General features: G+C 37.8%; 1 protein-coding gene across 3 annotated transcripts in view; it reads right to left on the bottom strand.

Moving 5' to 3' along the window:
* PLPP1 (phospholipid phosphatase 1) overlaps positions 1-17,650 on the bottom strand; it is a 56,086-nt gene that overhangs the window by 9,007 nt on the left and 29,429 nt on the right. For all 3 annotated transcript variants that reach the window (XR_003573073.1, XM_027900164.1, XM_027900165.1), the window contains 2 exons: positions 16,346-16,626; positions 4,286-4,343 (listed from right to left, as the gene is read on the bottom strand). Coding sequence is in view for 2 of the 3 variants with exons in the window: in XM_027900164.1 (XP_027755965.1) it covers positions 4,286-4,343; positions 16,346-16,626 (339 nt within the window). In the remaining variant the exon portion in view is untranslated. The remainder of the gene's footprint in view (positions 1-4,285; positions 4,344-16,345; positions 16,627-17,650) is intronic.

Genomic DNA, 17,650 nt, shown 5'->3' with positions numbered 1-17,650 from the left:
GATCTTCAGGGCCACACATTTCTGCCAACTGCCAACAATTGCAGTGGATCATTCTCACTACTGATGGCAGCATGCATTTAGCATTTTAATTTCCTAAGTTTTTAAAAAAATGTCCAAAACCCCCTTATGATTAGCTGCAGCATCTCCCCCTCCAGGGAGCAAGGTGCTAGTTTGGTCACACTAAACACTGCTAGAAGAGGTGTTCAACTACACTTGCCCTCCCATTCTCCAAGACAAGATTAACTGGTTTTGTTGATACAGGAGAGACCGTGCCAGCTGTTTAACTGTGAAAGGAAAGGAACAGCAAGGGCAGATGACAGACAATTTGGGATCCAGCATCTGCTATTAGGTCACTGGGTTCCCACATACTGTTGCGGTCAAACTTCATCTAGTTTCCACATGAAGCTGTTGTTGGCAGAGGCTGTTATCCCAGAGATAACAGCTCTGACTGGACCCAAACTAACCCATCTAGCTCTGCCAAATGAATCTCAAAATACATTCTCCACCAAAGCTTCGTAGACTGACAGTCTGCAAGCAGATTTTTTTCCTCACACTCATTCTGTGTATCAATGAGTTAAAAACTAGAAGACACCATAACTTTGACCTGGAAGCAGGCTGAAAACCCAGGTTTTAATCTAGTCCAGCTAGACACAACAGCTTTTTTACAGGTGCAGTGATCTGTAAAAAAGATCACTTTTTTACATCTCTGTGCTGAGAGAATTGCAGGTGATACATATACTGCTGTGTATTTAAATATGTGGATAATATAAACCATTTAACATTCCCATGCAACAAACAGTTAAGTAGAGAATTTGGTGACTGACACAGTGGCTGGTGTTTCCATGTGTTGCTCTTGCTATGACGTGGGACATGTAGCACAGGATTATGTTCAAAATTGTACTTTGTTCTCCTGATACCAGTAAAGCCATGCCATCAGAATTCAGATACTTTCAGGAATCTTTCAAACGGAAGAAAGGAATTCAGACGTTAAGAAATCCAAATGGTTGCCAAGTCAAAAATGTCATAGAATTGTTTAGGTTGGAAAAAACCCTTAAGAGCCTTTGAGTCCAACTGTTAATCCAGCACTTCCACATCCACCGTTAAACCACGTCCTCAAGTGTCACATCCACACATCCTTTAAATATCTCCAGGGATGAAGATTCCACCACCTCCGTGGGGCAGCCTGGTCCAATGCTTGACAATCCTTTCCAAGAAGAAATTTTTCCTAATATCCAATCTAAACCTCCCCTGGCACAACTTAGGCCATTTCCTCTCATCCTATTTCTTTTTACCTGTGAGAAGAGACCGATGTCCACCCAGCTACAACCTTCTCAAGTAGTTGTAGAGCGATAAGGTCACCTTGGAGTCTCCTTTCCTCCAGGCTGAACAACCCCAGCCCCCTCAGCTGTTTCTCCCATGACGGGTTCTCTACAAAGCCATATCTTCACCTGACACAGCACGTGTTCAGCAAGTAACACATAAGAGCACACTTCCTGCAGTATGCACACACACGACAGACTCCTCCAGCCTCTCCAGAAACTAGCATGCCAGTATCTGGTTATGATTAACACTGCCCCTGAGTAATGCCACATCATAACAGTCCATCCTGACGACAACTCAGTGCATGGCTGCAGAATGTGTGCAAGGAGCAGATGAAGCCAACATATATCAGAGTTCAGTTAACAAACAAGTGCTGCAGGTTTGGCTTAAAGCCAGCAGCAGCACTCTGCCCTGCCACATGGGCAAGCATGTGTGAGTTCCTCACCTTCCTGCACTAGTTCTCTTTTTAAAAATATCTGCACTTTTTTGGGTTCTTTGGTAAGTAGTAAGGCTGTATTAATCAGCAAGATAATAACATACTGTACAGGAGCCACTAACCTTCTTCAGAATGTCCCTACATCTGACATTATAGATGAATGTTATTACCAGACAGAAGGAATTAGGAGGCTAGTCTCCACAAAACCTCTTATTTGAACTGGGCCATCACTCAGTCAGAGACAAGATAAGAAACTGGGGTGCAGGGACAGACAAAGAATGCCTTCTCCTCCAGCCAGGGCTCTGGCTACTCATCAACTGGTTTGCCGAGTAACAAACTGATCTCCAGTGAAACACTTCTCGTTCAACATATGTCATGTTAGAAGAGCTAAAGACATTCGTTCCCCTCCAGTTTAAGGGTGCTACTAAGTAAAGTCATGTTGTCTTGCAGTTACTACAGGACCGAACACGAGGAGAGGAGCAAGTGAGAACTGACAAAAGGTCAAGATTCACAGCATTTCAGAATGGAACACCCAGGATAGACTTGACATGCACTGTCCCACCACACATCAGTGCAGAAGGTTGCTAAGAGTGAAGCTCACACACACAGCCCCACGGTACCTGAGGTTCATAATTTCCTCTTCAAGAACTCTCCACACAAACTCCTTTGCATGGATTCAAAAAAAAGCAAGCCAGAGGCAACTACAGAAAGCATTATTCAACCCACATGCAGTTAGTAACTTCAAAATAAAGAATTTCTTGCCAAAGGTTGAATTTTTTCCAAGCCTAGTAGGTTAAACAAACAAGGTCTCCAGTCCAATCTGTTCAGCACGCCTTCTACTATCTTGTACTTAACTAAAGAGTTGTATTATCTAATGTGTACTATTATCTTGTATTCAGCTGATGAGTTGAGAAGTCCTCCTGACCACCCATTTCCCCAGGTTGCAGCATGCAGAACTTAGAATTTCTACTTAAACACATGTGACAGAGGTAAAAGATCAGACAGCTTTAGATCCCTGCCAGATGACTGTATAAATTTATAAAACATACATATTGCCACATACTTACCAAGGCTTTTCTTATCTCCAAGTTTGTCCTTCTGTGAGGTGGTAGTATTACCTTATCAGGTTGCTCAACAAAACCATTTTAAGGAGACACTGGATGAAAAGGATATGACTGAACCCAGAGGAGCAAGTCAGCATTAGGGTATATAGCAATAATTGCTCCACTGTACTGTGGAAATAGTGGTTTTGTCTTTCAAAACTTATTACAAGTTGACCTACATAATTTTGGAGACAGTCAGTGTCAATAAACAAGTAAAGACATTATTTATTTTTAAAAATCCAAATAGCTGACTGGAAGTCACACTACATTCCAGTCAAACCCAGGACTTAATGCTTTTATGAGCTCTTTGTATTTACATTAGATAAGACAAGTAAAGAAGGAAGCAGAACTAGACAGGTTTAAGCCATAAACAAATGGCAATGATAGATCGAAACTGAACAACAAGCTTCTGAAATAGCTTTATCCTAAAATAATGCTAAAAAATACCTACATTATACTGAAGAGCCATCCTTTTTGTAAGTGCGGTTGTAGGGTTTTTTGTTTAGTTTGAATAATCTGTCCTCTCACTGTGGACACGATACTATTGCCAAGAGACACTGAAAACATTAAAAATGCGACTAAAATGAGAAAGCAAATTGAATCCGAGATCTGTCAAGATGGTGCATTATGTAATGTATGTATTATGTTAGCAATTTGTGTCCAGGACTAGAGCTTAACTCCACAACTACGTTAACAACAAAATTCCACAAAGTTGTTTAATGCCTTCTGTGTTACCAGTTAGCAGAGGGAGAACAACCAAATCAACCCTTCAGCGTTACAAAGCTTATGCAAGGAATGAAGATAATTTGCCCTAGTTGACTTGGAGCAATTTCAACTGAAAAATAATTATCTCCCACTGAAGCATCACTGAATTGATCTTATCATTAATATTTACTTTCATAGACAGATCTGCCCCATTGCTTCCTTCACTCTCCCTCTCTGCCCCTAAAAGTTAGGAGGAAATAAAAGGAATTTAAAAATTCAGGTTGATTTGCTGTTTTGCACTTATGGGCCCAGTCACATTTGATCAGTGTTTAAGTCTAGGGGGTTTGTTTGCTTTTGTTTTAAATAGGCTTTGCATATTTCATTAAGTCAAACATATCTTATTATAGATTGTATATGGCTTGCAATACTTTATATGTAACTAAATTAAAGTAGCATCTTCTTTTCCAAACTCACTTGTGACAGGTTCATTTTAGACAAGACACACAAGCCAGGTATCATTTTTAGGCATACTGAACATGTTTCTACTTCTTGTCCCAATATCACCACTCTTACAACTCCTCCAGAGAAATCTTCAGCTATCCCAGGCAAGCATCCTACAAAAGCCACGTTCCCCGTGCAAAGCAGCCAAGTCAATATTTCAATTTTTGCACTAGGTAGCTAACTGACTTTATTGACCTTTAGATGGAAAATGCATACTTACTGCTAGGAAGAGCATGCAGTACATGGAGAATGAAGAATGGCCAGAGTAAAATGAGAGTCTAGAAGAGAAAAGATCAGACATCATTAGTTTTCTTTTACAACACTGAGTCTACAGTGATACCAATCCATCTTACACAAGTGAACTGGTAAAATGCAAACATGTCCACACTATTCTTCAAGGCGGCTATCTAGGCACATCAGGCACATCTGACAAAAGCTTTTGAAAACAGTACAGACTTCAATAGTCAGCACTAGTCAGTATTCCAGAGTTAAGTTGATCTCCATTTCAGGTAGTAACTAGTAGCCTTTATCTGAAGTTTGAACAGCAAGTGAATACATCTTCAAAGCTAGAAATCAAGTGTCCTTTAAAGCAGTATATTTGTTTCATCTTCTTGATAAATGCCAGGATACTTTCAATATTAACTTTTAAAATTACTTATCTTCTAGTCACAGTACATGTATGAATACAAATGACACAATCACCCCAGCCAATTACTTTCATTTGGTCATCATCAAGTGGCAGTAGTTAACAACTCATTTAGATGTTTATACCACATATGTACGCCATTGTTAAATGCACTGAGTCATACAGATCATGATCATTTATCATTGAAGGGTAAGGGGAAAGGCAAGAATTCAGTTTATTAACCAGCCAACCTCAAAACATAACACCTCATCTAATATGAGGTATGAAATAGCTTCATACTTAGCTATCTTATTTAAAGACTCTCAAGATCGACTTTAACTCTTAAAGACTTCTATCAGACCCAGGCTGAAGGGACTTGACAGTTGACAGTGACAGTCCAGGACACCTCCAGCAAGGTCTTACCTGCACAGCTGTGAGGAGCCACAGCTGTAGAACAGATCCTACCCACCTCTTCAAAAAGAGAAGGCAAAATGGAAGGACATTTCTAATTTAGTCTTAAGCAGAGAGATGAAAGAAACAGAACTTGACACTACTTTTTCCATTTTATGCACAGAGCCTTGTAACGGTGCCGCTTCACCGGCCACCAGACTTCTGTGCAATTTAGCTCTGCAAACAGAGCACTCCGTGCTTAATAGTTTGGCATACACACACCAGGCCAGCTTATTAAAAAGTTTCATAGCTCTCTAGATTGACCTCCACCATGCCCAGCAGGTTCTTGTTTCAGTGCCTCTGCTAGGCAGAGACCCGAGGCTAGGGAAATTCGTGTCAAAGGGAAACATTTCTGCTCTTCAGTTGAAGGGTAATGAAGGCAGCTCTGAAGTGCAGCAAGATAATTGGGTTTAACACACTATTCAAATACCACAAAGAAGGGGCAATGCAACAATCCTATGCACAACTGCAGAACTTCCTGAATTAATTTGCATGTATAACATCTAGAAACTGCATCAGAAAAAAACCTTCAGAAGTTTATTCCAGAAGTTTTAGAGTTCTTGGTTTATGGTTAATTTAGAACACTGACAGTTGCTTATTTAGTACTGACATTGAAAGCTGTCTGGAATAAGCTGACTTCTGTTTCACCCACTGATATTTTCCAATTAACTTCTTAGAAAGAAAAACTGTATCGACAATGTGTTATCTTCAGATGTTTAGAATTCAAAACCTCTAAGATTGTATTGTAGCTAGATATCCCTTCTCCACTTCAGTACACTATATCTCTTTACCAGTTAAAATCTCAGAGGCAGCCAAGAAAGCCTATATGACAAGCATTTTGAAGAGTGTTGTCCTTCAGACAAGCATGTCATCTGAGCCATGAACATAAAGCATGCTGTTCATAAAGATACAGAATATGGAATTCCTGGCTCCTATAACAGTATTTTATCCAATGGCTCTGGGGCTATTCCTGCTGGCCATAAGATGACGTTTCCTACAGTAACTGAAAGCAGCCTGTTGCCAACTGAAGAAATTCTGAAGGCAAGTAATCGATAAAAGGAACAAATACAATTCTTTAAGTTTATTTTGGAATTCCTATACCGTTTTAAAGGTGGTGTTGACTACTGTTCTTTTTTTGTTTTAGGAAAGCAACAGTAAGAACACCTTGTTCCAAGTTGAAGATAACAAATTTTTAATGCATTCCCCTCAGTATGTCGTACATGATTGAAAATATTGTGCTTAGCATGTGAAGTATTGCCAGAAACACAAATGGAACAAAGTATTGATCCAACTTGTACATTGTGCAATCCCAGTGAAATTTCTTTGGCAATACTGCTGTCTCTAGACTTCTTTAAAAAACAGACATTTAAAAAGTAGAATCTTAAAGCCCTTTCAAATTTTCTTAAGACTGACAATGAAAACATTTCTCAACAATTCATCAGCACGTAAATGTCGCCTTCCCAAAGCCAGGAGAACATCCTGTCTATCAAAGCAGCCAAGCACTTGCACAGCCCAGGCTTCTTTGTGATCATACTGAAAATGCTGGTTTACCATGAGCCAGCATTGCAGAAATAAATATATTTTCAGTTTTAAAAAATTTTGTTTATATTTACTAGCCTCAAGAATGCAGAAGCAGAAAATACATTTCCAAATGTATAGACAGCTCTAAAAATCCCTACTTTTTACTAGTGAAGGAAAGCCTAAATTATCACAATAGGAATTCACACATCAGATTCCAGGACATCCTCTTCAAATTAATATTACAATAGTATCCAGTGAAACTGCAGTATCATGAAATATAGCTGGCAAGTGCAAAATCTTGTTCTGATTGTTTCCAAAATGGCCAAGTCCAACATCAAAAGAAGAGTTTTGCAGAGGTCCGTGCCTTTTAGTTCATCAATACCTACCTCAAAGATCACTTCCAGTGTGAGGAACAAGCTTTCATTTTAACATGAAAAAAGCATAAGCTTTAATTACTTCCACATGGACAGTATATTACTCCCAAGTCAGAAGAATGCCTTAAGTAGTAACATGAAACCAGCTTTAGGTCTCAGCTGAGGTTTCAAGTATAGTCCTGGTTTCCAAGGTATACAGTAGAGCTGGACATCACAAAAAGGTCTTAAAAGAAGATAATTTAAGGGCTGTTTAGCTTTCTTGAAACTTAGTTTTGCCATAAATTTCACATGGTTTTTGGTACGGACAAAAGTAAAGACACTAGTTTTCAAAATGGTCGCCATAAAATTGACTGCAGTTAAACACTGTGGTTTGCTATTCTAAGTCTGCATTTTTAAAGAATACCTGGAAAAATAATCAAAGTACAAATAATTCCTACAAGAAATAAATCAACTGAACCACTTAGTAATTTTAGCTAGGATTTCTAAACCCAGATAAGCAAGACAGAGAGACTGCCTTGCAGGACTTGACACTGACAACCATTTCATTCTATTCTATTTCTTTCCATGCACAAAGGCAGCTTAGCCTAGGGAGAAGAGTCTGACCCACAGGTTATGTTTCTTCAATTAGTAGAAAAATTGAACATAGCATACAGCAAATAAAAGGATCATTTGTCTTAAACTTATGAGAAATAGCATGTTTTAAGAAGTAAGTTCTGCTTGCCAGTATTTTGAAAAGTATAGTATTTCTTGAGTGAATTACTGTACACTGGAGCCCAGTAAAGGGGCTTTAAGCCTTGTCTTATATAATGTCTTTGAATGAACACCTGAATGTGCAGAAACTGTAAGACAAGTGCAGGAGTCTGGCAGGGAAATGAATAGCCTTCAGGAAACACAAGGCTAGAAAACAGCTAAACCCATACAGCACAATGGAGCATTAAATGGTGAGAAAGTGCTAGAAGTGACAGTAGAAAGGGATAAGCCACAAGAAAGTATATCCTGTGGTGCCACAATAAACCTGGCAGAGTCTGAACGATAAGAAAATCTTCACAATGTAACTACGGAATGATCTCTTAGAGAAAAACAGGAGGCTCAGCAATACCTTATGCACACTCCCACATCAAAGCAAATAAACACACCCACTAGATTAGCCAGCAAATCTTCTCTGTCTTCAAGTTCCCTGGATTCTCCCAGTCTGACTCAAAGCTTCCACTGACATTTATATTACCCATTCCATGATCTGGAGGGGAATAACTGCTAGACAGAGTGCTGCAGCTCAGCATGCCTGTGTGTAAGCCAGAGAGCTCCACACGGTTGTCAATGAAATATTCCTATAAGTGCAGTACCATGAGGACATGGTAAACTGAGAGTCCTATGCTTAAGCTGAAGCACCCTATTCTTTAAAGTCAATTTTCTCTGCATTCAGCTCAGAATGTGTTCTTTCCTCAGGTTCTAGCCTTACACCAGTACAACTTTCAAGATCAGTGGGGAGTGAAAGGTTAGAGGATTCCGAAACTAAGCACTTCTGTGATTATTGCAGAGAAAGTTTAAGTAAATACACAAGCAGTTCACCTACTGAATAAAATCAGTAGGTACTCAGAAGCCCATTTTCAAAAGACAACATTCCAAATTTCCCCACTTTCTTCCTTCTCTACCAGTATATATACATATACACCCACACTTCTCTACAAAGCCATACACTTACAGATAGGAAAAAACTGCCAGCCTTTCCAATTCAGTAATCCTCATCTAGAGAATTTTACTGACAGGTGTTTCAGCATGACACCTCATATTTAATATTGTCTTGCACAATTCCCTAATCATATGTAGGGTGAGAGGTGGATCCACTCAGCTCTACTTTAAGCAAAGGCAGATAGTGAGGAAACTGACAACGCTGACATTTAAAACACATGATTTAATGACATTGCTCCTTTTTTTTTTTTTTTTTTTTTTTTTTTTTTTTTTTTTTTTTTTTTTTTTTTTTTTTTTTTTTTTGCAGTTCCACATTTTCCCTTTTACAGGCTATCTTATAAAAATTAAAGTTCCCTGCTTACCCTATGGACATAAATCCAATTTAACAGGTTCTAAAAAGAAACAGGCATTTTCTAATTTGTAACCACCTTCCCCACTACCAGCCTTTTGAAACAAACTCTGCAGATAGTGCAAGAAACAGGGATATAAAGCAATCTTTTCCTGATCTCAGGATTAACATGAAGCAGTTTTACTGAGCATGCAGCACTGCAAGGGTTGTTTTTAAGTTGATCAGATTTGAAAGTTGGTTAAAAACTACTGCTGGCATGATTTGACTGGTGTTTGTTTCTCTCCTCTCTGGAAACTGAGGAAATAATTCACAAAATATCCAGATGTGCAGACATCGTGTAAAATTCATTTAAACAGAAGTATTATGCACTGATAGAACAATCTAACTGGGCAATGACTAATTAGCTAGTTATTTTGCATCTGACAGCAGCAATTTACACCAGCAGCTACCAGAGGAATAAACAATTGCAAGATAACCAGTAATGAAATGCTTTTCCCCCTATCCTTCAATGATAAATGATCACAGTCTGCATGAATCAGTACATTTTACAAAGGGTTTTTTTTCCTTTTTAAATGAGCAGCAGTCAACCTCCATCTTTAACTTCCAAATATTTTGAATGTTTATCTATGGAGCAAGAAGTTACCAAGTCCTGGTATTCATATCACGTGTGAACACGTACACTTTAAGTCCAACCAACTGGCATGCTGCAAGGGCTTTCCACATGCATATTGCAAAACCACTATGAAACAAGTTACCTTTCATCAGTTCTGACTTTATCACTCAACTCAGTACACAAAAGGAAAGTTTAACTTTCAATTACATTTCTAGTTAGCCTCCTCCAATAGGGAAAAAAAAAGTAAAAATCAGGACATTGCTCACTTCTCTTTCTTAGTAACCCCCTCTGGGAAAGAGTAAAAGTGAAAATAGCAGCAAGGGGTACTCAAACCAACATTTCCAAAGACTAATAGTTTGCTCTCACATGCATCAGATTACAGGCATCTGTTCCATTAATTATGTCTGCACAACTTATCCACATAATACTCTTTTGACCAACAGTAGTGTTATTATAATTTTACATAAAGGGAGTGAGGACAGAAAGATAATCTCCATTAAACCACGGATTTAATTGTTATTCCCTCTTTAAAAAACTGTTTGGGGCATGAAGTGCTTGGCAAGTGTGTGAAACATATCCTTCAGCAGATTCTTGTAATCTTTGAAGGGGAAAAGGAAGGGAGGCAGCAGGAAAAACTGCCAGCATTAAGGGGATACCTCTCCCTGTGGAGTGTTTGAGCAATACACAGTTATACACATTTAAAGTTCCATATTAAGAGACTTTCCTCCTGTCACCTTGGACATAACCTGTGCATATCAGAAGAATGAGAAGACGCATCTACCTGCTTGGCCATAATTTTCAGGGTGCACTGAACACAAATTACAAATTTTGATTTCGAATGACCTTAATCACAATAAGCTACTGAAATAGAATGCAAGCCCAGTTGTAGCTGAAAACTATTATAGGCTGCAAAGTTTTATTTTGACTAACTATCTATCACCACTCAGATGGGCCAATTCACATCAGGGCAAAGGCGATGTAAGATCCCAAACAAGATCCAGACTGCAGAACTGCCTCTCATTTGGTTAGAGCATGTTCATCTTTCAGATTCAGTTCTCCCTAGCATCAGTTATTTTTGTTGCAGAGGCAGCTCTTTCTGCTTCTAGATCAAATACAGCCCCTTTTCAACAATCCTTATTGAGTATAAGCATTGAAAACTGACTTTTTTTCCCCTACATTATTACTCCAGAAAATTATTTTAAAACTAGAAAATTTAAAGAAGTAGGTTTAAAGCTTTGAAGTCCTAGGGAGGCGTCATTTGCATAAGCATTAAGTAGTCTATTATTATACCCTCCTACATTGTTGTCCCTGTGAAACTATTCGGCTGACACTGAGTAACCATACAGTGTACTTAATGTTGCGACATTTATGCAGCATTATACACATAACATTTTGTGGATAAAATATAAGTTTAAACTGTATCAGATTTAATATACCTGACCTTCACAAAGCTTTAATTTGCAGTTTGTGCTGCCAAGTTTATAAAATTACACATATATATATATACACACACACACACAAAATGACAGCACAATCCTAAATTAAGTTCTAAAAATACTGTAAACTCTATATAGCACCTGCTACATTGCTTGAGAACTAAATAAGACTCATTAAATCTTCTTTCAATCACACACAACTCATCAATACCAAAAGCTTGGTTTTGGGGTTCAGGTGAGTTTTTATTCAGTTTTGTGTGTTTTTTGGGGGGGAGGCTTAGGGGGTTTATTCAATTTTTTTTTGTTTCATTGGTTTGGTTTTTTGTTTCTATTTACTTGTAGAAATAATTTTATAAAACTGGAGGAAAGCCTACCACTAAGTTCTCACCTTCAAACAAAAAGTATTGACAGAACCTTTATTTAAGCTGCATTTACTGTCTTTAAGATTAGATTTTAAAAGCAATAAGAAATTCTTTACTTAAAAAATTCTTTACTTAAGATGACACAATTAACACTGACCTTTTCCAGGTTCAGGTTGGTCTGGTCAAGTATGTCACCTGGATTCCAGATCCTACTACCTAGAGATTACCAATGCTTGTCTGCAAATGGCAGCCAAAGTTGAATTAGTAATTCCTGATAGCCAAAATGAGTTGGAAGCAGCCAGTTAATATCACCACACCAAATATCAGTACATTACAATAATACAGTCAGAAGGCACCCCATCACCATCTTGAAGTCCTGAAGGATAATATATTTAAGCTTAACTGAACAAATACCTTATAATAATGTTTTTTTTCCCCTTACCAGAAGCTAAAAAATAAACTTATTCCAGAGCAATAAAGTGTTAAGATATTCTAACAACACAGGCTTTTTTGAGTGTTGAAGACTTACCCCACAATTCATATACCAGAGGAAAAGAGAAGCTCTTGATATTCTCTCTTGATACTCTATTAGATGAGCAGGCTTCACTGTTTACACAATCATTTCAGACAGACAAACAACAGCTACAGCAAAGTACATTCACCAGAGGAATAGTGAAATACTAATTCACAGCTCCTGCTGCTAAACATCTGTGGTTTTCAATTAACTCTTTTGGATGAAAGCAAGCTAAAAAATGAACAATCTGCCATGGACTGACTAGAGCAGACAGGTTTGGGAATGATGCCTCAGCTACCAGTAAGGAATGGGGAAGCCATCATCTGTCCTCTCTTTCTACTCCTCCTTGAACTGGAATATTTTGTCCACTCACTCAGTCAGGCAAAAATAAGCAGTGGCAAGACTGAAGGAAAGGAAGACTTGAGCAAAAACAGAAGCTGTAAACAGCAGAGATCAGAGATTCATCGAGACTGCTTACTCACTCCCAAACTTTATCAGGGTTATAGAACAAACACCTATTTTACTGAGCCTGCTTTGCCTATTTGCAAGAGAAAACAGCCAATTGGCAAGTCATTATAGGTGATGAAGAAAGTACCTTAAAGGTAATTCAGAGGTAATAAAGTATATTCTAGTACACTAAAAGTAACATGCTAATTGCAAACACCAGTGACAGGAGGACACCTCAACTTTGATATCTCTTCATTCATAGACAATAGAACTTGTGCTTGTACATCAAATTTACTTTTCTGGAACACCAAAACAAACCACTATATCCCAGTAAAGAAACTGCATGATATGAAGCCTGTATCCTTCTGCCCTGTACACATGTATCTTACTCAACTATGTTATGTGAATTAAGAAAAATTTTGCTATTTTGATACTCAAAAGAAAAATCACCTTCACAGTTCAGGCCCCTTTACTAAGTTACTACTCTTAATATTTATTCAGAGGCAATATTACAAAGATACACACAACTAGCTGACATCAAATGCAGCAACACCTTAAAGCTTCAAAAGGCAGTTCTGTACAAGTCATTCACCTCAGAAAAAGTGCCATTAAGTAGCTTATAGCAAGCTTCTGTGTCTAGATTAAATTAAATGCCAAACACTGCCTGAAGAAAGACTGCCTTACAAAGAGGCACAGAAGAAAAATACAGTTTCAGTATCTAACTAGAAGTTTTTTAACTTAACCAGTTCTGTGCATATTTCAGAGATCTGCAAGTGCTACAAATTGTGAAGTATATATATGCCAATTCTTACATGCATCTTTCAACAAACGTGAATGAAATTTACTAAGCACACAACTGTGATTGTGATCCTCAGCTTAGTTTAACCGCTATAGTAGTACTCAAAATGCAGACACACTCTAAAAGTTGTGAAGAAGAACTGAAGTTATTTTAAACTGAAGAAGTCAGCAAGAATTATTTTACTAAGCTCAGATCAGAAAGTGAAATCTTACCAGAACTAACCACAACTCATGGGCACTTGACTCATTTAGATAACCAAGCCTAAGCCCACTGGTTTATATTCACAATAAAAAATAATACACGTATTTTAATATTATTTTTAATGCTGAACAATAAAAACTGATTACTTATCTTTCTCTCAACCCCTGTGTTATAACAGAGTAGACACATACAGAGATTTGAAAACATCAGATTTACATAAAACAGTACTGGAACATAATATGCAACAATTGCCTAAAACATTTTCAGCCTCCAAACACAACTGACAGGCTTCTAGAAACACAGGTTGTTTTCTTGGGTTTAATCTTGTAGAAGTTTGTTCAAATGCTATTTTGAACCCACTTGGAACCCAAACTTACACATTCCATTACTACGAAGATTTCCAAAGCTTACTCCTTAATTTATGTGTGAAAAAATCAACTACTTCAAACTCCAGTTTTAAACTGTTAAGATGAAAATAGAAACAATTGCTGATGACCTAACTTCTGTAATACTTCTAAAAGCATCCTTTGAAAACTTCCATCTTACACCCATCTATTCAACACACACAAACACACACTTAGGTCTGATCTACTCAAGGATGCTGCATACCAAAGCTATTTTATACTCTGGATTAGTATAAAATAAGAAGAAATGAGAAGGGAGGATATAACTAATCAGAACAATGCATAGTGGAAGCAGACCATGGATTTTTACACTGTTTCCATTGCTTTCAGTGAAATAGTAAACAAATATTAGATTTGTCTTTTTGACCATATAACCAAGCATGAATCCCTAAAAATTTTCAAAACTAACCTCAAATTCTACTACAATACAGGAATAATAGGCTCATTCAGAACATATGCTTTTATACGCAACACTATGATTGTCCTCTCTCCCTTCCTTCTTTGCACTTCTACTTGCCAATTTAATTTATGTAAGTGGGACTAGATGGTACTAAGTTTGCCACTAAAAATTTTTTCCAACCAATCTAGAAATTCACCTCTGGGTGATAGCTTGAGAACCTACTGACCTTTTCCAAATTGCTGTAAAACTCACCGCAATCCAACTCTCCCCTCTTAGTGGGCTATTAACTGTAAGGTTAATAACCTCAGGCACATGGCCTGTTGTAGGCACATGACCAAAGATCATGGAAACCACCCTTTCAGATGCAGGGCCGAATTTCCACACCAAATCTTGAATAATTTACTGGGTCACTGCATCCAGGTCATCCACCTGCATAGGACAATGTCCCACTCTAATCTATCCAAACCCTTTTTAACCACTCACTAACCTATTTTTTGTTTACAGCTTCTTATGCATAGAAAAGCCTCAGCTGGAAGCAGAAGCCCCACAGGTGAGCTCACACTGAAGTGAACTGAACTGAACTGAACTTCAAAGCAAGCTCTGATCAGAGAGGTGAAGCCTTTCACATCGTTCTATAGGGAGAAACAGGGGCAACAGAAAAAGGGAACCCAGCAGTAGCTGGGAGTACAAACCTAACAGCTGATCAGTTAAGAAATGACAAACAGATCTTGCTTCCAATATGGAAGTTTGAGATTTCAAAGCACGGGTAGGAACAAGAAATAAGTGATCATTATGCCACTGTTCCCCCATTCTATTCTCATACAAGAAAAAACTATTTCTTTGTTTAACCATAAGCTCATTCACGCTTTTCAGCATCCCAAAACCCAGAAAATTTTATTTCAGGACCATTACAGTCATCATAATCAACTCAAATTTTCTCCATATCCCTCTTGACATTTGAGAAGGATTTTTATACTCATGAAGAAGTTAAACTAAATACTCAGAGCCATGCACAGATTGAATTTTGTCTCCATTTTCATGTTGAAAGTCATAGGATACTGTTTCACAAAGCACCTGAGAATGTGCAATTTGCTTAAAGACTCATTTACTTTGAAACTTAGACAAGCATCTTTTGACATAGTATTAGAACAATAAAAATAAATACCACTTTCAGTGAGCTGAAGCAAAAAAAAAAAAAAAAAAAAAAAAAGAAAACACTTTACCTCTGCCACAATGTAATCTGTCTGTTTCCCTTCTTGTGTTTTAAGTTACCATTTCATCTTCTTTTAAACTCTAAAGGGTTATTTTTGGCAATTACTTCACTAACTCACCACATTAGAATTTGCAAAGTTGACAAGATACCAAGATAGTCCTTTTATCTTAGGGGAGGTAGCATCTTCTTTGTTTCAGTTTGTAAGGTTGTTCTACTACAAGTCAGATCTTCAAAAAATCAATAGCATTTGAAATTCTGGCACACATGCTGTTAAAAGTCCTTTCCCTCCCCCAGTTTTATTTCATGAAAATCCTTCTTTTTTACCCTGACTTTTTTCCAAACTGAATTTGATGGTCATATAGAAAGTGGTCATTACAAGTCTTCAGAAGGACATTATGCATTTGCTAGAACAGAGAAGAATTATATCTCACTAACAGATATTCTGACTCTGCAGGGCTATTCACAGGCCATCCAATAACAAGTGTTTATGATAAAATAAGGAAGAAGTAAATAGAAGTCTTCTAAACACAATTATGGTTATTAGTAATACAAAAAAAGTGTACATGAAACACATTCCTCCACTTTAATCTCTCAAAGAACAAACTGCAATTTGTCTACTTAGTACCTGCATGAAATTCTGCTCATTTCAGGATTATCTGCTTGTGGCAGATTGACACCAGGTGTCCACCAAAACTGCTCCATCACTGCCCTCCTCAACCAGATAGAGGAGAGGAAAAATAAAACAAAAGGCTCACGGCCTGAGATAAGGACAGGGAAAACATCCCACACTGATGACCATCACAGGTGAAACCAATACCAAAACTCACTGTTTCAAGTTAAGAAACAAGTTATACAAAAAGCATATGAGGTTAGTCAGACTCACCTTCCCTCATTGATTGTTGCTTTATCCCCATGACAAGTGAAGTTCTCAATGTAACCCAGACTACAGTTGATACGTGTCCAGTCAGGTTTGCACACAGCAAGGAAGTGAGGACGCAGTCTACCTATGGAGTACTTGGCAATGTCTGTCAACGACTGGCTAGCAGCTGCTCCAAAAATGAAGGTTCCAATGGCTTTGTAAATAGTGGCTATGTAGTTATTTCTGACAAATGAATTTGAGTGCAAATTATTGTAAAAAACTGAGAGGGTCTCTCCTAGGATTATCTGAAAGAGAAATAAGGACAACAAGTCAAAGACTATCACTCTATTACTCTATTTTTGTTAATACTCAGCCAAGCAGTTTTAGAAATTAATTTTTTATAAACATTAATCTGCAAATTTAAATTTTCCAAGAGTCAGTTGTAACCATGTCCAAACTTTACTACTCTCATGCAGAAAAAAAGTCACCCTTTTACCTAACCTTGCTTCATGTTAAACTTAATAATTTTCAGAATACTTCCTAAAACAAAGCCTTCTCAAAAATCACATTTACCCATACTACTTGGCATGACCCTAATTAGAGACATTTTTTCCAGTTTAACTTTCTTCTACATTGAGTCTTCTTCAACTAATCTTCTGCTGAGCAAAATGCTTTTAAGTTTGTTAGGTTTTTTGCAAAACCAGAAACTACTCTGAAGGGTCTAGTCTTTATTTACAGATGTAAAAGGCCAGGTGTTTTAACAAAGACATTTCCTATTTCCTTGGGAAAATTAAATCCTTTGGGGAGAAAAGAAAATTAATACAAGAATAAGAAGACAGGATTAGTGAGGTTTTTCTAAGGGCTTTTCCCCCCCTACATGTCCAAGGTACATGCATCAAGTGTTGGCAAGAAAGATTTGATTCTGTTTCCCTGCAGAAGGTTTTTCTTACATCAAGTACAAAACTTCACCCCAGGTAATTTGGATATCAAACCAGATCGTCCTGTTTTGTACAGAAAGGTTCAGCTCATACAGATGGTCAGATGCTTGAGGGACTCTATGTGTGTGTATATATATATATATATAGTTATCTTTAACAATCATGTAAAAATTAAATTATGGCTCTGTCCATCACTGGAGGGTGCCAAGTCCTGGATCCCAGCAAAGCAGAGCTTTGGTGAATGAAGCCATTACTTAGACATGGACACCCAGGCACACAGTAGCTATCAGAGGTTTTGCACGTGAAGGCAAACAGAGAACACCATCAGATGGATGACACTGCAGCATTACACCCTCCATCCATACCAAAAGTCCATTCAGTCCAAAAGATG

This window comes from Empidonax traillii, unplaced genomic scaffold, assembly GCF_003031625.1.
Source record: "Empidonax traillii isolate 1590-97213 ecotype Southwest subspecies unplaced genomic scaffold, ASM303162v1 scaffold714:size326938, whole genome shotgun sequence".
NCBI lineage: Eukaryota > Metazoa > Chordata > Aves > Passeriformes > Tyrannidae > Empidonax > Empidonax traillii.
This window is presented reverse-complemented; position numbering and strand designations above follow the sequence as displayed.